General features: G+C 43.8%; 1 protein-coding gene across 2 annotated transcripts; it reads left to right on the top strand.

Annotated features, from left to right (window-relative positions):
• Window positions 1-1262: 1262 nt before the first annotated feature.
• On the top strand, window positions 1263-20397 carry LOC137371828 (C-X-C chemokine receptor type 2-like). Of its 2 annotated transcripts, none has more exons than XM_068034754.1 (2): window positions 1263-1409; window positions 16722-20397. In XM_068034754.1, the coding sequence occupies exon 2, from the start codon at window positions 16728-16730 to the stop codon at window positions 17790-17792; it is 1065 nt and encodes a 354-aa protein (XP_067890855.1). In that variant the 5' UTR covers window positions 1263-1409; window positions 16722-16727; the 3' UTR covers window positions 17793-20397. The 2 variants fall into 2 exon arrangements, with proteins under 2 accessions (XP_067890855.1, XP_067890856.1); XM_068034755.1 differs by lacking the exon at window positions 1263-1409 and adding an exon at window positions 1905-1923.
• The last annotated feature ends 388 nt before the right edge of the window (window positions 20398-20785 follow it).

Raw genomic sequence — 20785 nt, 5'->3', positions numbered from 1 at the left:
TTTGTCTCTACTCTTTGATTTACCACATCTTCCCAAATTTGATCCCTTACCCCCACTGTTTAGTTTAAAACCCTCTCTACTTTCCTATTTATGCGGCTCGCTAGAACACTGGTCTCAACACGGTTCAGGTGTAGACCATCCCAACGGCACAGCGCCCACTTTCCCCAGTACTGGTACCAGTGCCCCACAAACCGGAAACCACTTCTCCCACAGAAGTCTTTGAGCCACACATTCATTTCTTTAATCTTATTTACCCTCTGCCAATTTGCATGTGGCTCAGGTAAAATTCCAGAGATTATTATCTTTGAGGTTCTGCTACTTAATTTGGTGCCTAGCTCCTCATACTGACTATGTAGAACCTCCTTCCTTGTCCTGCCAACGTCATTGGTACTTACATGGACCCACGGCGACTGGATCCTCCCCCTCTAAGTTCCTCTCCAGCCATGAGCCTGAACCGGGCAGACATCACAGCTGTCTGGACTCTTGCTCTTTGCTGCAGAGAACAGTGTCAATCCCCCTAACTATACCGCCCCCTACTACCACTACTTTCCTTTTTTCTCTACCCCACTTAAACAGCTTCCTGTACCATGGTGCCATGGCCAGTCTGCTCATCCAGACTACAGCCCTCGCTTTCATCCACACGGGTTTCAAGCACTTCAAACTTGTTTGACAATTGCAAAGGGATATGGGGCAAAGGTAGGTTGCAGATCAGCCATGATCTCAGTGAATGGTGGAACAGGCTCGAGGGGCTAAACGACCTCCTCCTGTTCCTATGTGGTATCTTATCGAAGGTTTTTTGAAAACCCAAATATGTTGCATCTACCTTTTCCGTTGCTTCTTCAAAGAATTCAACAATGCTCATCAAGCATCATCTTCTCTATTGAAATCTGTGCTGACTATTCTTCATTATATTTTTGCTTTTGAGATGATTACACAAGATTCCTAAATGCATTATCATCTGATTTACCAATTCTGCAGGAAACCGGTCTCCCAAACAACTACTGACCCCAATCCAACACATTCCTTATTGGGTGCTCCAATTCTAATTGTAACATTTCTGTTCCATGTTAACTTTACCGATGTGATGTGTTACAAATTGTGAGTTACGGCAATCTGCGGGATTTTATTTTGAGCACATGAGCCAGTTCTGATTTGGACACTGCACTTTCTTTAAATTACTTAATGTATTGCAACACTCTTCCCACTGCACAGAACACCCACTTCTGTTTAACAGGACACACACACTGGACAGCCCACACTCTGCAGAAAGATAAATTTGTGTTCATTTTATCAAACATTGTCGAAGCCTCTGAGCAGTCCTCTGGTTTGTGTCTGGCACGTTGGATAGTCAAGAAAATCATTGTATCCACTTATAGACAGGCAGGAAACACTGATCATCCTTTGAGAAGGTATGTAGATTTTAATCAGCCGTCGATTTGAATTGATTTTGTGAAAAAGATTTTTATGCTCTGTTGGTGCTGGGAATAAGATCACACACTTAAATATAGAGGGATGTTTGGTCCCTGCTTTAGATGGTACTAATGATTGGAGCTTCAACAGTTAAGGATTCTAAAAATGTTATTCAGTGTTATGTGCAACGGTCACCCCATGTGAAAAGAACCCACATACGGGCATCTTCCACCCCCTCAAAATCAAGTTCGGGACCTGGAATATCAGGACTCTTACGGACACCCAGCAGCAACAGACATGAACATCACACCACTAGCATCCCACTCAGTCGCCTCATCAAACACCACCTGCCCCACCTGATCCACAATTGGACTATTCAGTCACCTCAAGACCCACAACCCTAGAGTGGAAGAAAGTCCTCCTCGTCCTGAGGGACTGCCTAAGAGAAGAATAAGAAGAATCATAGAATAGTTACAACATAGAAGGACCTGTCGTGTCTACAGGAGCAACCCGGTGAGTCCCACTCCCCCGCCTTTTCTTTGTAGCCCTGAAAAGTTCCCTCTTCAGCTGCTTATACAATTGCCTTTTGAAAACCATGATTGAATCTGCCTCCACCACATTGTCAGGCAGTGCATTAACAACTCGTTGCATGAAAATGAAAAAAAAAAATGTTTTGCTGGGAAGTGGGCATCGCTGGCAAGGGCAGCATTTGTTGCCCATCCTTAATTCCCCTTGAGAAGGCGGTGGTGAGCTGCATTCTTGAACCGCTGCAGTCCATCTGGTGTAGATACACCCACAGTGTTGTTTTCCCATGTTGCCTTTGGTGACCATAGCTGTGAAATGATTAGGACTGGTTTTTTTAGCCAAGTTCTCTGGAGTGCCAGAGAAGGATAAGTGATTCAGGTAAATTTTGTTAGCTCCCTGCATATGAGAAACTCACAGACAAGCAATGACCTCCTGTCCTTAGTCCTTAATAGATGGATATTCTCATTACTTTTGGCTGCATACAGTGTTGGGCCGTTTTCAACTCAAACCTCTAATCAACTTCCCTGGAATAGTGTGGGAGATCAGAGCAGGAATGGGAGGACCAAGAGGCAAGCCACAAAGTGTTGAATATAATGGTGTCATGAATGGAAGCAGCTATTAAAGTGACATTAACAGGAGTGGAGGCTGATATTAAAGTGTTATCAGGTAACATGCAATAAAGGTTAAGCCTGCATAGGTTTTTTTGAACTGCTCCTTTTGTCTAAAGAGTTAACTTGGTGGGTTTCATCTATTTCCAGTCATTGAACTCAGCAAAACCCCATTCAATCCAAGGAGGTGGGATGTAGCTGGACAGGTGACACAGAACACTGGACACATTCAAACTCATAGTGAGGGAGGCAGAAGGGGCAATTTGACTTTGTCTTCTTTGGCCTCCTTATCTCGAGAGACAATGGATACGCGCCTGCAGGTGGTCAGTGGTTTGTGGAGCAACGCCTGGAGTGGCTATAAAGGCCAATTCTAGAGTGACAGACTCTTCCACAGGTGCTGCAGATAAAATTGGTTGTCAGGGCTGTTTCGCAGTTGGCTCTCCCCTTGCGCATCTGTCTTTTTTTCCTGCCAACTGCTAAGTCTCTTCGACTCGCCACACTTTAGCCCCGCCTTTATGGCTGCCCGCCAGCTCTGGCGATCGCTGGCAACTGACTCCCACGACTTGTGATCAATGTCACAGGACTTCATGTCGCATTTGCAGACGTCTTTAAAGCGGAGACATGGACGGCCAGTGGGCCTGATACCAGTGGCGAGCTCGCTGTACAATGTGTCCTTGGGGATCCTGCCATCTTCCATGCGGCTCACATGGCCAATTTGACTTTGTACAATAGAGTAAAGCAGGTGGGAGGGAACTAGCAACCCGTTTTATCTCTCTCTTGATTTATATTTCCAATGAAGTTAACGAGAAAGTGTGACAGGGAGAAGGAAAGAGTGAGAGGCAGAGGTAGAGAGAGAAGCAGAGACGAAGCCAGTGACAGAGAGAGAGAAAGAGAGAAAAGTACAGAGAGAGACAAAGAGAGAGAAAGATAACTTTCAAAGGGGAATTGGACATTGGACAAAGGGGAATTGGACAAATCTATAGGGTTATGGGGACAAACCTGGGCAGTGGGGCTAATTGGTAGCTCTTTCAAAGACCTGACACAGGTACGATGGGCCGAATGGCCTCCTTCTGTAAGAGTCTATTATTATAACGGAACTAATTTTATTGTGATTTGCAGATGGAAACTGTTAATCACTGAGTGTAAAACATTAGAAATGGGATGTAGATTCATGATGCTTGGTCTCTACTACCATTTTGTTGGTGTGCCGCTTTCCCCAAGGTCGGTACATGACCTGTGATTACAATAGGTGCAGACCTGAGAGTGAAGAGACATTATGAGTCTTGACAGGAGCGGTCATTCGAGGCCCTTCCATCTAATTTTTCTCCAGCCTCACCAGAAGGACATTCAGACTTAGGGAAATAGAAATAGAAGCATGAAAAATCAGCAGTAGGAAGATGGACCATTTCTCACACTGCTGTTGTCACAAGACCTCTCCACCTCTTGTAATATGTGTCTGAAGACAGGACAGCCAACAAAAGGGCAGTGATTTCCAAATCAGGAGACTTTTATAGGATGAAGCAGATAGTACTTCAGAAGAGTTAATTAAAACAGAAAAGCAGAGTGGGACAGGAAGGTTCAGAGAGACTAATGGTAGGTAGCCAAGACTAGTTTATTTATCTTGATAGGCTGTTAAACTAGGTCCTGGATTCTAAAATACAGAAAAAACAGAATCTCTCATGACAAAATGTCATTTACTCACCAAAGCTAGTGACAAAATTAGGTAAACACAATTACAAATAAAGAGCACCATTCAGTTCCTCCAATAAAGTGATTCTCTTAAATTCATTTATGTCGATATCTCACTGGCGATCCCAATTCAGCTCTGACAAGATAATTATTAACAAAAAGCTTTTCTGCAAAAGTTGGGCGGTTGTATGTATTATTCAATTACAAAATGTTTAGTAATTATTTGTAAGATTGTACTCCAGACTAACCAATTTATGTCCAAGCCCAATCTCTTACCTATTAACAAAGGCGCACTTATAATATAATGTAATTATACGATACAGACAACTTTCAAATGATATTGGCCACTCAGGTTACTTGCCCTCAAACTGGATAGTAAATTATGCACATTGCAGTTACTGATCTTTGACATACTTGTAAAAGTTACCCCTTAATCCAATTCACAGCAAACAAAATCAGTTAATGACTGTTTCGGACATGGTCGTTGAAATATAATAATTTTTTACAATGTCTTCCCCGGCACTTTTTAAAACTGCAAATGCAGCATGGATTTTTTCACTGAATCATAGACAGTTCATCATAGATTAAGTTTTATTAAAGCAATCCATTACATTGTATTTACTAACTATTGCATATGGGTCAGCAGCATCCTGTTTTTGCCAGTATCACTCGGCCCCAATACGCCGTACTCTTGTATTCATGAGGAACATACTGTGCTGATTTCTTGAGATTCCTTGGATTTTCTTGCTTGTACAAGGACAAGTTCTGGAACAAAATGATTCCAAAGGGATAGCAGAGGAATTATGACATTTACATAGACATAAAAGTCCAGTAACTTTGACATGTTACTGAGCTTGTGTCCCAAAGTAATGCATGCCAAAATGTAGAAATCGAGACATTCACTGTGTGACCTTTGCTATTTTAAAATGAATGTACATAACACAAGCCTTTAAACTTGTGTTTTAAAATAACTGAACTACTAAGTTTTTTAAAACGACAAAGTTTAAGGCTTGGAGAAAGCGTGCCCAACTATTTTGTGTGAGGGGGCCACATTACAATTTTTGTCTTACATAGGGAACCAGTGAGACAATTTTGGAAAGATAAAGGCATTAAAAATTTATCTTACTATTAATCAAAACAACAACAAATGTACATTTTTGTGAAAACCTTTAAATGAGAAGACTAATCCATTGACTTACTTTCTCGTCACTATTTTGGACACTGATTTAGTGAGATACCTGTCAGTTTTTTGCTTGCACAAGTAGTCAATGTCAGCCTGAACATTTATGCAGTGATGCGGAGATGTCCATCTTGATCTTGATTGCTCTCTTTCCCTCCTCGCTATCTGTGTCTGTCTGTCTGTCTCTCTCATGTCTCCCTCTCTTCCCCTCTCTCTCTGTGTCCCCCCCCATGTCCCTCCCCCCGTGTTGTCCCTCCTCTCTTTGCTGTCCCACCCCGTGTTGCTCCCTCCCCTCTCTGTGTTTCTTGCCCTGTGTCATTCCCCCTCTTTGCTGTTCCCCCACTCTGTGTCATCCCCCACTCTATGTCACCCCCCTCTATTTGTTGTCCCTGTGCTCCCTGCCACCCTCTCTGCCACCCAACTCCCTCTCTCTGTCCCACCTCTCTCTCTCTCTGACCCCCACCTCCCCCTCTCTGTCCCCCCTCTCTCTCTGTCCCCATCTCTCTTTGCCCCCCCTCTCTCTCCCCCACTCCCCCCCACTGAGATACTCAAGGGGCTGAAAGCCTTAGATTACAGGACGATATGGATGGGCTGATGGGCAGGTCGTGGGGGCCAGTAAAATGCTGCGGGGAGGGACCTGCCCCAACCTGCGACGTCGATAAGGGCCCTCTGCATATTACCAGCGGCAGCAGGACCTCTGTGTGGCCTCTCCGCCGCCTAGTGGCGGGCCCTTCATCAGCATATGTAAATGACCATGCAAAATATTTAAATAAACTTAGCTACGGCCGCCGTTCATGCTCCGTGCTCTTTCCAAACTCTGTATGGAGCTCGGGCGAGAACCTGGTGGAGAGGGGGGGAGGAATAAAATGTACATGGCGGGAAGAGTGGAGGAGCGGGGAAATCAACTTTTATTGGATCTGGTGATGGTGGGAAGGGGTTTAAGGGCAAAAGATTAGAGGTCGGGGTGGAAAGTTCGGGTATTGGAACAAACAGCTGATGGTCATTTCATTGCCTGACATGACCATTGTGGGGGGGGGGGGGGTGGGGGGAGCGGTTGGGGAAGGGCCTCCATCACTTATCTTTCAATGTATTAAATATCTTTTATTTTATACCCTTTAAAAATTAAACTTACTTGTGCGGGCTTAAAGCTCTTTAAAAATGGCGCCGGTGCCTGTGCGGTGGTGCCGGATGCAGTTGCCGGGGATGCAGAGGCCGCCCCCTCTATGTGATCGGGGCGGCTGCTCCACCCCTCTATTTAAATGATCGAACTGATAAAATTCAGCCCAAGAGTTTCATGTTTATAGGATGTGTGCTTGTCTGTGGACACTGACTTTTGAACACAATTAACAAAAAAAATCTGAAGAGTAACAAAGAACATCCAAGACTTTGGCACAGGTTTGTTTCCATATCTCTGTGTTATTCTAACAGGACTATTGGTATTTTATTCACTGCAGTAGATATAGGAACCAAAATGTTTCAGAAGGAACAGTTCCTCTGGAAAAAGGATTATTGGAAAATGTGTGTATGTTCTACACCAAAGGTGCTTTTGTGTCATTGGAAATCTAGTGTCATGTTAAGTTAAATCCAGGATTAGTCCAGCTAAGATTCACATTGAAATGGGTTTGGGAGCATTTTATGCTTTTCTGGAGAGAAAGGAATCATTTCCCAGGATGTAGGATAGTGCAAAGGCAGATTGGTGTAATGTTGCAATTCCAGACCCTCTCCTTTATTCACTCTGAATCATGAAAGGTGCTTCTATAGGTGGACCCATGGCTTTTAAGAATTGAAAATTTATGTGTCAAGTGACTGGAATAACAAACTACCAGGTTGGCCTTTTTGGGAGTCTGAGGCAGTATATACCAACATAAATAAGTGGAAGTAGGCCTTCTCTTGAAATGCTCTTCCCATTTGTACCCTGCACCTCCTCTTGAGGCTGTGATCAGTGATATTCTACATTGCCAACTCCGTGTACTGAAGAAGGCAACTCTCATCCTGTGTCTTGGGCCTTTATTAAAGGTTGGTTTCCAGTTGTATACCCTTTTCAGTGCTTTTTTGCAGGGGTGGAGCTGTGGCAGGGGTTTTTCTTGAAGCTGTTTACATACATACGAGCATGAGAATTAGGAGTCGGAGTAGGCCACTCGGCCCCTCGAGTCTGCTCTGTATTTCAATAAGATCATGGCTGATCTGATTGTAATCTCAACTCCACATTCCCACCTACCCCCAATAGCCTTTCTCCCCTTGATTATCAAGAATCTATCTACCTCTGTGTCATGCAGGCCCCCACCTGTCAAGGATGAGGCAATATTATTTATTTAGAGATACAGCACTGAAACAGGCCCTTCGGCCCACCGAGTCTGTGCGACCAACAACCACCCATTTATACTAATTCTACAGTAATCCCATATTCCCTACCACCTACCTACACTAGGGGCAATTTATAACGGCCAATTTACCTATCACCTGCAAGTCTTTGGTTGTGGGAGGAAACCAGAGCACCCGGCAAAAACCCACACAGTCACAGGGAGAACTTGCAAACTCCGCTCAGGCAGTACCCAGAATTGAACCCGGGTCCCTGGAGCTGTGAGGGTGCGATGCTAACCACTGCACCACTGTACCACACGGTCATTACATTTCAAATTGTTGCTGGGAAGAAGAGAAGGCCTGTTACAAGGACTGCCAGACCTTGGCTGCAAAAAAAAGACATTTGCATATTAACAGGCGGTGCTTGAAAGGACAAGGCAATCCACAAAGCCAGAAGCGGTTATACCGGTTGGTCACGTGACTACCCTGCTGGCCAACTTGGGGAGTTTTAAATTATAGAGATAGTGTTTGAACTGGCAGAAAGTTCTTTACTCCTGGGCTGAAGAAGACCTCCTGCCTGTCTGTCTGCTCCCATCTCTTTCTCACAGAACTGAAACCCCCTGAAGACACATGAACCCCAAGAGAGAAAAGTCTCTTAAAGTAAACAAGGTTTAAGAAGAATACTGGACCCCAACGAAAAGCAAGATGTACCTACAAGCAAGGACTCTACAGTGAGCTCGAATACCCATAACAAAAACTCTTCAGATATTGCCACTTCATTTTTCTTCTGCTCTTTTCTGTCCCTATCTGCATGTATTGCATATGCATGCTAGGGTGGGCGTGTCATGTATCCGTAGGTGTTAACTGAATTAGAGTTTATGTTTAAGTTGAATAAAATTTCACCTTTATTCTTTAAACCTAAGAAAGCCTGTTTGTGCTCATTTCTTTACCTTGTAATTGGAAAGCGGTGAACAAGGATTCACCAAGGGGGAGCTAAAAACACAATGTGTTTTAAAATTAAACCCTGTTACGATATGACCAGCTGAAGGCTGAAAGGGAACCCTAGACCTCTTTCTCACCTGGCCGTAACAGAAATTTGGCTGCTAGTGTCCGGAATTGACCCACAGACAAACGAGAGAAATTGGAAGTGGGAAGCCAAATTGTTCCCAAACAAAAAGGCAAGATTTCAATACAGGTTTTCTTGTGGTTGTGTGTACTTGAATACTAACATGTCTGCAACTGAAGCCAGTAGCTCCCCAAGCCAGGGTGAAGTAACCTGGGATAAGTTAAAAGCACTGTCCATGGAGGAGTTGAGGAAAATGGCTGAGCAGTGTGGGATCACTGTACATGGCAAGGCTAGGAAGTCTGAACTCGTAAGGCTAGTGGCCAACCATTTTTCCCTTGAATCTGAAGAAGCAGAAGCAGTGTTAGAAGCAGACCCAGACAGGGTATTGTTAGCAAAGATACAATCGGAACAAAGGAAACTTGAATTAGAGGAGAGGGAGAAAGAAAGAGCCTTCCAGAAGGAACGTGAAGACAAAGAGAGGGAGGAGAGAGAGAGTGAGAAAGAGCCTTCCAGAAAGAATGCGAAGAAAGAGAGCTGCAGTGGCTTGACTAACCCCAGTGAAAGCATGGCCAATATGGAAGAGCGTGATTCAGGACTGGTTACAGAATTGTTAAAATTAGCTCAACTAATTCCAAGATTCAATGAGAAGGATGTAGAAGAATTTTTTGTGTCCTTTGGGAAACTGGCAAGGCAGCTAAAATGGCCAGCTGAGACCCAGCCTCTTTTACTATAAAGCAAGCTAACTGGGAAAGGCCATGAGATTTATTTCCTGTTGCCAGATGAGAGTTCATCAAATTATGAACTGACCAAAAGTGCTATCCTCGGGGAATATGAATTAGTATCCGAAACCTATCGACAAATGTTTAGAACCCTCAAGAAGCAAGCTAATCAAACTTATCTGGAGTTTGAAAGAAATAAGCAGCTGGTTTTTGACCAATGATTGAGGGCCCTTAAAGTACAGCTCAGCTATGAGAATCTCAGGGAAGTAATTTTGTTAGAGGAATTTAAAAACTCTCTCCCACTCTCCATAAAGACCCATGTAGAGGGGCAGTGGGTTCAGAGAGCCCGGCAAGCGGCCATTCTAGCTGACGAGTTTGCTTTAATTTATAAATCGGTTTCCCAGGGGAGAACCTTTCCTAGTCACCACCACAAATCCGAAAAGGACAAAGGGTGGGAAGGTGATATCCACCCAGGCAGTCCTGGAAGAGAAGGAAAAGCAGGAGACACAGGGGGCCCTCCTCTAACCAAAATGGAAGGTGCTGTGAGCAAGAGTGAGACCCAGAGACCTGTGTGCTTCCATTGTAATAAAGCAGGGCATTTAAACGCTGACTGCTGGTAACTAAAGGGAAAACTGGTATGGTTAATCAGGGCACACCCGCTCAGTGAAGAAAGGACCCTGATGGAAAGCACAGCTGAACAAGCTGTGGCTTTAACTGCAGTAAGAGTGAGACCCAGGAAACGTACTACTGCAAGTGCAGGAAAATTTAATAGGGTTCCTGAGGGTTATCAAGGTTTTGTGTCGGAAGGGAGAGTAACCCCATCTCCCTCGAGTGGGGCAAGCAAACCCATAGTGATTCTCAGGGACACAGGGGCCATTAGATCCCTTTTACTGGGAAAAGGCCTGACCTTTCCCCCAGAGAGTGCAGTGAACACCAGAATGGTGGTGAATGGTATTGGAGGGCAGTGTATGCCTGTACCTGTATACCGGGTGCACTTGGAGTGCGACCTAGTTTTGGGACCGGTGACCGTAGATATTCTTCCTAGTTTGCCTGTGGACGGGGTTGACCTGCTCCTAGGTAATGATCTGGCGGGAGTGAAGGTGGTAGCTTCCCCAGTAGTGAACGAAAGACCGCAGGAGGTCAGAGAGACAGGGCAGTGGCAGGAGATGGTACCCTGCAGTTTCCCTGAATGTGTAGTGGGTCAGGCCATGATCAAACCAGCTCCCCCAGAGGAGACTGCATTGGCACTGCATGCAGATGACCATGAAGTCTGTCTGTCTGAGACTTTCTTTGGAAAGTTAGCAGACCCAGGGAATGAATTAAATGGATTTTCCCTGAGCTGAGGCTCAGCGAGCTGACCCAGTATTGAGATAGTTAGCACAGGCTGCCCAGTCTGAAAGTGAAGCAGAGGGAGTCCCTGATTTCTACTATTTAAAGAATGAGATACTGATGAGGAAATGGAGTTCTCCTCACAGACCTGAAAGCAAGGAGTGGACAGTAGTTCACCAGTTAGTGGTGCTGCAGAGGTACCAGGAGAAATATTAAGAAGTGCCCACGAGACTACAGTGGCTGTACATGACGGTATACGAAATACCAAAGCCCACATAAGACAGCAGTTTGACTGGCCAAAACCCCACAAAGATGTGGTGGAGTACTGTAGGAATTGCCACATGTGCCAGGTTGAGGGGAAACCCCAACCTACTGTGAAACTCGCACCCCTAAGTCGTGTACTGGTGGTTGGAGGACCTTCCAGCAGAGGGCTGGTGAACTGTAAGGGACCCCCACTGAGAACAAATGGGTACAGGCAGGCACATGGCTGGCAAAAGGTTAGACAGGGAAGGGGAAAATGTGACCAAGAGGGTAGGTTAAAGGACGTCCGGGAGGAATCCTGGATGAAAACCCCTACTGTCCAGTCAGCCAACCCTGAAAAATGTGAAAAGTTAGACCCTGTATCCTCCTATGTAAATGCAGACACAAGAAGTACTCCACTAGAGTTGCTAACAGCATTTACAGGAAACTGCAGAGACCAAGAAAGACCTCTATGGGGGGGGGCAGAGAAACCGTGAGGGTGATGCCTCACCTAGTTAAAGTGCCACAGAGGAATGCAGTAGAGTCTGCACACATACCTGCAGGCAGGAGTGTCTCAGAGAACAAAGTGGAGATTAACAAAGAAACCTCCCCCACAGTCAGAGAAAAAGGGAACCACCCATCCCCTGAAGTCAAAAGCCTTTGCATGGCTCAGCAAAGCACTGGAAGAGAGTTCACTACTGACTCTTTAAAAAAAATTACCTCAGCAGGAACAAAGACCCTAGGCAGCCATGGAAATGGGCAAACAGAAGAAAAACTTCCTCAAAGAACCACATGGTTACTGGGATGCCAAAAAGGGAGCAAGTACAGCAACACTGGCACCCAGAAAAGACAGTTTTAGTACGTTTTAGGATTCATGAATGAATGGAAATGATGAGAGAAATGCATGCTTTTTTCCTGTATCTTATATATTTTCTCTCAACCCTTTTAATTAAATGCACTTTTCTCAAATCGCATTTCATTCCTCTGGGTGTGGAGGTGTCATGCAGGCCCCCACCTGCCAAGGATGAGGCATATTAATTTTGCCACATGGACATTAAATTTCAAATTGTTGCTGGGAAGAAGAGAAGGCCGGTGACAAGGACTGCCAGACCTTGGCTGCAAAAAAAAAAAGACATTTGCATATTAACAGGCGGTGCTTGAAAGGACAAGGCAATCCACAAAGCCAGAGGTGGTTGTACCGGTCGGTCACGTGACTACCCTGCTGGCCAGCTTGGGGAGTTTTAAATTATAGAGAGTGTTTGAACTGGCAGAAAGCTGTTTGCTCCTGGGCTGAAGAAGGCCTCCTGCCTGTCTGTCTGCTCCCATCTCTTTCTCACGGAACTCCAAAATCCACTGAATACACATGAAACCCGAGAAAGAAAAGTCTGTTACAGTGAACAAGGTTTATGAAGAATACTGGACCCTAACGAAAAGCAAGATCTACCTACAATAAAGGACACTACAGTGAGCTCGAAGACCCATAACAAAAACTCTTCAGATATTGCCTCAAACATTTCCACTTTATTTCTTCTGCACTTTTCTGTCCCTATCTGCATATGTGTATCATGTATGCATGCTAGTGTGGGCGCGATGTGTATCCGTAGGTGTTAACTGAATTAGAGTTTAAGTTTAATAAAATTTCTCTTTTCTTATTTAAACCTAAGAAAGCCTGTTTGTGCTGGTTTCTTTGCCTTATAATTGAAAAGCGGTGAACAAGGATTCACCAAGGGGGGAGCTAAAAACACGTGTGTTTAAAAATTAAACCCTGTTACAGTAAGACCAGGTGAAGACTGAAAGGGAACCCTAGACCTCTTTCTCACCTGGTCGTAACACTCTGCCTTAAAAATAATTAAAGAGTCTACTTCCACTGCCTTTTGGGGAAACAAATTCCAAAGACTCACAACCCTCTGAGAGAAAACATTTCTCCTCATCTCTGTCTTAAATGGGAGACCCCTTATTTTTGAACAGTGACCCCTAGTTCTAGATTCTGCCACAAAGGGTAACATCCTTTCCACATTCGCCCTGTCAAGACCCTTCAAAATCTTATGTTTCGATTAAGGTGCCTCTTATACTTCTAAACTCCAGCAGATACAAGCCTAATCTGTCCAACCTTTCCTCATAAGACAACCCGCCCATTCCAGGTATTAGTCTTGTAAACCTTCTCTGAACTGCTTCCAATGCATTTACATCCTTTCTTAAATAAAGAGACCAATACTGTACACAGTATTCCAGATGTGGTCTCACCAATGCCCTGTATAACTGGAGCATAACCTCCCTACTTTTGTATTCAATTCTCCTCGCAATAAACATAACATTCTATTAGCTTTTTTGTAATTACTTTCTGTACTTGCATACTAACCTTTTGAGATTCATGCACGAGGACACCCGGATCCCTCTGCATCTCAGAGCTCTGTAATCTCTCACCATTTAGATAATATGCTTCTTTTTTATTCTTCCTGCCAAAGTGGACAATTTCACATTTGCCCCCATTATACTCCATTTGCCAGATCTTTGCCCACTCACTTAACCTACCTTTATCTCTTTGTGGCCTCCTTATGTCCTCTTCACAACTTGCTTTCCTACCTATCTTTGTGTGATCAGAAAATTTAGCAACCATACCTCCGGTCCCTTCATCCAAGTCATTTATATAAATTGTAAAAAGTCGAAACCCCAGCACTGATCCTTGTGGCACACCACTCTTTACATCTTACCAACCAGAAAATGACCCATTTATGCATATTCTCTGTTTCCTGTTAGCTAGCCATGCCAATATGTTACCCCCACACAATATTTCCTGCAATAATCTTTGATGTGTCACCCTATCCAGTGCCTTCTGCAATTCTAAGTACAGTACATCCACGGGTTCCCATTTATCCACAGCACATGTTACTTCTTCAAAGAACTCCAATAAATTGGTTAAACATGATTTCCCTTTCACAAAACCATGTTGACTCTGCCTGATTACCTTGAATTTTTCTAAATGCCCTGCTATAACGTCTTTAATCATAGCTTCTAACATTTTCCTTGTAACAGATATTAAGCTAACTGGCCTGTAGTTTCCTACTTTCTGTCTTCCTCCCTTTTTGAATAAAGGAGTTACATTGGCTATTTTCCAAACTAATGGAACCTTCCCCGAATCTGGGGAATTTTTGAAAATTAAAACCAGCACATCAACTATCTCACTAGGCACCTCTTTTAAGACCCTAGGATGAAGTCCATCAGGACCCAGGGATTTGTCAGCCCACAGCTCAGTACCACTTCCATAGTGACTGTTATTTTCCTGAGTTCCTCCTTCCCTTCTATTTCTTGAGTTACAGGTATTTCTGGAATGTTACTTGTATCCTGTATAGTGAAGACCTGTTCAATTCATTTGCCATCTCCTTATTTTCCATTATTAATTCCCCAGACTTGCTTTCAATAGGACCAAGGCTCATTTGGTTAACCTTTTTCTTTTTAAAAATATCTATACTCCTACTATCTGTTTTTATATTTCTAGCTCGCTTTCTCTCATACTCTAATTTTTCCCTCCTTATTAATCTTTTAGTTATTCTTTGCTGTTTTTTATATTCTGTCCAATCTTCTGACCTGCCTCCCATCTTTGTGCAGTTATATGCTTTTTCTTTAATTTTATTATTATCTTTAACTTTTTTAGTTAGCCATGGATGGTGAGTCCTCCCCTTGGAATTTTTCTTTCTCGTTGGAATGTATCTATTCTGTGTATTCTGAAATATTCCCTTAAATGTCTGCCACTGCATCTCTATTGACCTAATCCCTTAACCTTCTTTGCCAGTTCACTTTAGCTAGCTCTGCTTTCATGCCCTCATAATTGCCCTTATTTAAGTTTAAAATACTGGTCTTAGACTTCTCTCCCTCAAACTGAAAGTAAAATTCAATCATATTATGATCGCTGCTACCTAGGGGTGCCTTCACTATGAGGTAATTAATTAATCCTATCTTGTTGTACAATACCAAGTGTAGTATAGACTGCTCTCTGGTAGGCTCCAGAATGTGCTATTCTAAGAAACTATCCTGAAAACATTCCGTGAGCTCCTCATCTCGGCTACCTTTGCCCATCTGATTTTTCCAATCTATATGTAGATAAAATCCTCCATGATTATCTGGGATTTTAGTTTGGTATGTCCTTTGCAGGCCTATGGTTGCATACGGTGCTTGACCTGACTAGAGTAGGGCCCAACTTTCATCTTAAGCTACTGCCACATTGACATCATGCAACAACCTAGTTGTATGAAGCAATTAAATTTGTTAACAGGATGGACAGCATTATTGGCTCTTGTTTGTTACTGTTCATACAGTGTGATTCATTGTCTACACCTATATAACAGTAAACTGTTGTGATTCAGCACCTTTTAGAGATGATGGGTGGAAAAAGGAGTACATTTAAACACCTGATTGCAGTGGAAGCACATGGGTACGTGTCATGTGCACATCATAAAACCAGCTACTTCAGTTATAAGAACATAAGAAATTGGAGCAGGAGTAGACCATTCAACCCCTTGAGCCTGCTCTGCCATCCATGGTTGAACTTCTGCCTTAGCTGCAATTTTCTGCCCACCAAAAGGCTCAAGGGGCTGTATTGTCTACTCCTGCTCCTATTTGTTATGTCCTTATGTTTTTAAGCCCCCTCAGAATTTTATTAGATTAGAGATACAGCACTGAAACAGGCCCTTCGGCCCACCGAGTCTGTGCCGAACATCAACCACCCATTTATACTAATCCTACACTAATCCCATATTCCTACCAAACATCCCCACCTGTTCCTATATTTCCCTACCACCTACCTATACTAGTGACAATTTATAATGGCCAATTTACCTATCAACCTGCAAGTCTTTTGGCTTGTGGGAGGAAACCGGAGCACCCGGAGAAAACCCACGCAGACACAGGGAGAACTTGCAAACTCCACACAGGCAGTACCTGGAATCGAACCCAGGTCCCTGGAGCTGTGAGGCTGCGGTGCTAACCACTGCGCCACTGTGCAGTGTTTCAAAGAGATCACCTCCCATCTTGTAAACTCCAGAGAATATAGACCCCATTTACTCAGCCTCTCAGCACAGGACAATCCTCTCATCCCAGGGACCAATATAGTAAACCTTCACTGTACTGCCACCAATGCAAGTATATCCTTCATTAGATATGGAGACCAAAACTGCACACAGCATTCCAGGTGTGGTCTCACCAAAGCCCTGTAAAATTGTAGCAAGACTTCTACTCCAATCCCCTTGCAATAAAGGCCAACATGCCATTTGTCTTCCTAATTCCTTGCTGTGCCTGCATGCTAACTTTCTGTGTTCTTTGTATGAGGACATCCAAGTCTCTCTGAACATTAACATTTAAAAATTTAACACCTTTTAAAAAATATTATGCTTTTCTCTTCTTATTGCCAAAGTGAATAACCTCACACTTCCCTGCATTATACTTCATCTGCCACCTTGTTGCCCATTTACTTAACCTGTCTATATCTCTCTGCAGCCTCTCTGTATCATATTCACAGTTTACATTCCCATCTAGCTTTGTATTTTTAATCCACTGTAAATGCTCCTACCATATTCAGGATACAAGCCTAGTCCATTAATACAGTTTTTGTATCATAATTTGATTTTAATCTCATTCTTTGATCTACTCTCTGTTTTCAGAAAATAATGAAGCTTACTGATTTCGATTACCTCTACGACATGTTTGAAAATTATACTGATACTGAAGAGGATGACTTTGATCCAGACATGTCACCCTGTACAACCATTATAAATGAGTCAATCAACACGGTGCTGACTGTTGTCTATAGCCTGGTTTGTTTCCTCGCTGTGACAGGGAACATGGTTGTAATGGTTGTCATACTTTACAATCGTCGCACAATATCATCCACAGACATCTACCTGCTTCATCTGGCAGTGGCCGATCTGCTCTTTGCTGTGACCTTGCCCTTTTGGGCAGTGGATGCCATATCTGGGTGGGTGTTTGGTGATGTCATGTGTAAGATTATCAGCATATTACAGGAAGTTAACTTTTACAGTGGGATTCTGTTGCTGGCTTGTATCAGTATCGATCGCTATCTGGCCATTGTCTACTCTACACAGACTCACAAACAGAAGAGACCATTTGTAATCAAACTGGTCTGTGCTGCAGTTTGGTTGCTGGCCATTATTCTGTCTTTACCTGTTCTGTACAAGGGTGAATATACTCCGCCGGATTCCAGCAGAACGATGTGTTATGAAAAACTTGACGGTGAATCGGCTGAAAAATGGAGAGTAACCACCAGGTTTTTGAGGCACTTTATTGGGTTCCTCATCCCACTGCTTGTCATGATCTTCTGCTACAGTGTGACGATCCAGAAACTGTGTCAAACGAAGGGATTCCAGAAACAGAAAGCCATGAAGGTCATCATAGCGGTGGTTCTGGCTTTTCTCATTTGTTGGCTGCCGTATAATATTACTGTGTTCATCGACACACTGATGAGGAGTAAACTCATTGATGAGACTTGTGACATGCGCAATCATATCGACAGAGCTCTGTCTGCAACCCAAATCTTGGGATTCCTGCACAGCTGCATCAACCCAATCTTATACGCATTCATCGGGGTGAAATTCAGGAGGAACCTGGTCAACCTTTTGGCTACAAAAGGGGTTATTAAGAAAAGTGCCAAGTCACATTACAGGAGATCTGTATCCTCCTCCTCTGAATCTGGACTGACTTCAACGACCATATAGACTCCTTGTGATAGAGATACCAACCAATCAATAAGATGGAAAATAAAAAAAAAATCAATAAATGAAAGGAATGAGCTACTTAAGAAGTAATTGATTAACAACGTGTAAGTTGCAGGCCTGAACACAGCAAATAAGCAAATACTGGATGATATAATGTGTCTTTCAGGAAATAAAGACTGAGGTCCTTCAGTGAGATCTGAGTTCGAAGCTTCTTGCCCATATTATGAGGCAGCCACCACTGCATTTTTAATTCCAGACCCGATCTGCAGGATTTCTCTATTGTTAATGTTGTTAACCTTTTCTCACTTGTTTCACATATATTTATTCACATATTCATTGTCGCTTCAGTATTTCTCCCTCTCATCTGTCTGAGATAATCTTTTATATTATGTAATCAACTCCGGCTTGTCTTTTAAGCAGGTTACATCTCATGCAACCTATTTTTGAAATTTGTTTTTGGGGCGTAGGTAAAACTGGCAAAAGCCTCACTTATTGCCATTCCGAACTTCCCTGTCTTATTAAAGAAATGGACTTCTTGGTTGAGAGCCTGACATTCCGTCTGGTAAGAATGTACTTGATATATTCAGTTGCCTGTGTATAGAGTGAAGGATCCATGTTATCACTGTTTAGTTTATCTAAATATTCAGGTCGTGCAGAGTATGAGGGTGGCATCATGGTTATGTTACTGGTGGAATGATCTGAGCTCAGATGCTCCAATGACAGCTGGGCTAACTTGCCCATATCAGTAATTATGACCATGAAGCTACTGCATTGCTGTATAACTCCAGCAGGTTCTGTGGCTCAGTGGGGAGCACTCTGGCCTCTATAGTGAGATCGTTGTGTGTTCAAACTACATTCCAGAGGCTTTAACATCTAATCTGGCCAACGCTTCAATGCAGTCCTGAGATGGCATTGTCAGAGGTGCTATCTTTTGGGTAAATTGGTCGGGTTCTGAACCTCTGGTCCAATTTGCTCTCTGCTTTGCCTGGAGATCCTATCAGCCAGGTGCAATAAATGGAAAATCTGCCTTAATTCAACAGCTCAGCAGCACCACCATCAGGACTCATGCAGCTGCTGATATCAATCACACTGAGGAACAAACTCAGACTGGATGGCGTTAACTTCCTCTCCATCTAGTGTTGGGTAGTATTCCCCAAGATTTGCACACATGAGCTCCTATCTCCAACTACCCTGCCCTAGACTCCATCCATTAGGTGCTTGTCATGTAAGTTAGAGACCAAGGTCACGTCTGTCCTCTCAGGTGGGGATAAAACATCCTATGACATTATTTTGTAGAGCAGGGGAGTTCTCCCTGATGTCCTGGTCAATGTTTATTGCTCAACCAACACCTAAAATAAACTATGTAGTTATTATCAAATTTTTGCTTGTGGGAGCTTGCTCAGTGTAAATTAACGTTTCTTACATTACAACAATGGTCCAGTGAATATAGATGTAACCAGTACAGTACTAAGCCACAGGTCAAAAGGTTCCTGGTTTTCCGTCTTGGAAAATGTCAGCAGGAGCTGCAGAAACAATGTTCCAATTGTCCTCAGTGCTTCTATGAAAGTGTCCTCATCCCAAAGTTTAATTTTAGAATTCCCTCTCACCCACCTCTACCAATGGCGAGCTGCCATCTTCTGGCTGCATGGAGCCGGCTGTGCCACTCATCCATTTGTAGCATGGCAGTACCTGCCAGTCCCTCTTCAATTTGGTACCCTTGCACTGACCGCGGGAAACTCTGGTAAAGTTAGCAATAGAGGGCTGGGCACTGCGATCCCAATAGAACAGGGTTGTCCACTTAGGAAAGAAATTGCTTCCTTACCTGGTCAGGCGTCTATGTGACTCCAGACCTATCCCAATGTAGTTGACTCTTAACTACCTTCCGAAGTAGCCTGGCATCTAGGAATGGGCAGTATGTGCTGGCCTTGCCAGCAATGCCCACCCAAGAAAGAATATATTTTTAAAAATTGCAGCTGGGGCAAAACAGCCAATAACGTACTTAGATCATCATTACCCTTGTAATGTAGGAAACACAGCAACCAATTTGCACACAGCAAGATCTCACAAACAGCAGTGTGATAATAATCAGACAATCTGTTTTAGTGATGTTGGTTGAGGGATAAATATTGGCCAGGACACTGGGGAGAACTCCCCTGCTCTTCTTAGAAATAGTGCCATGGGATCTTTTGCACCTCGGGGCCTCAGTTTAACATCTTATGCAAGAGACTAGATGGCTGACAGTGCAGCACTCCCTCGGTACTGTACTAGAGTGTCCACCTAGATTTTGTGCTTAAGTCTCTGGAGTGGGACTTGAATCCACAACCTCAGTGTTAGTGAAGGGGAGAACATCTAAGGAGCTTGTGCACAGGTCAGGGGCTGAAATTTTTATTTGGGTGCCGCGCTCTGCGGTGGTGCCCTTTGAACTCACCGGGGTGCCTTCATTCAGCAGCCACCGCCGAGCCCCTGAGATATTACGCGCGGGGGCTCATTAGCATCACTGTGTCGAGCTGCCCCTCCCCCATATTACGTGGAGAGAGGCAGGACATCCAGCGCAGTGAGGAACCTTTTGACAGTTGTGCAGCAGGTGTTGGCAGCAAAGCAGAAAGTGCTGGAGAAACTCAGCAGGTCAGGCAGCATCTGTGGAGAGAGAAGCAGAGTTAACTTGTCCAAGTTCACAGACCTGAAACGTTAACTCTGTTTCTCTCTCCACAGATGCTGCCTGACCTGCTGAGTTTCCCCAGCACTTTCTGCTTTGTTGCCACATACTTACCCTGCTGTGTCCCAGTGTCCTGTGAACTTGTATTCCTCTTTTTCCACTCTAGTGCAACATTGCTTCATGTAGGTGGAGCAGGATTTGTAAGGAGCATCCAGGAGGGTTTTCTAGAGCAGTATGTAAATGCTGAGTGAATCCAGCATTTCTTGTTTTTGTCCTGCTGAGTGAATCCAGCATTTCTTGTTTTTGTTTCAGATTTCCAGCATCCGCAGTATTTTGC

The sequence above is a fragment of the Heterodontus francisci genome, chromosome 7 (genome assembly GCF_036365525.1).
Source record: "Heterodontus francisci isolate sHetFra1 chromosome 7, sHetFra1.hap1, whole genome shotgun sequence".
NCBI lineage: Eukaryota > Metazoa > Chordata > Chondrichthyes > Heterodontiformes > Heterodontidae > Heterodontus > Heterodontus francisci.
Note: the sequence above shows the minus strand (reverse complement) of the source record. Positions and strands in the feature narration are given on the sequence as shown.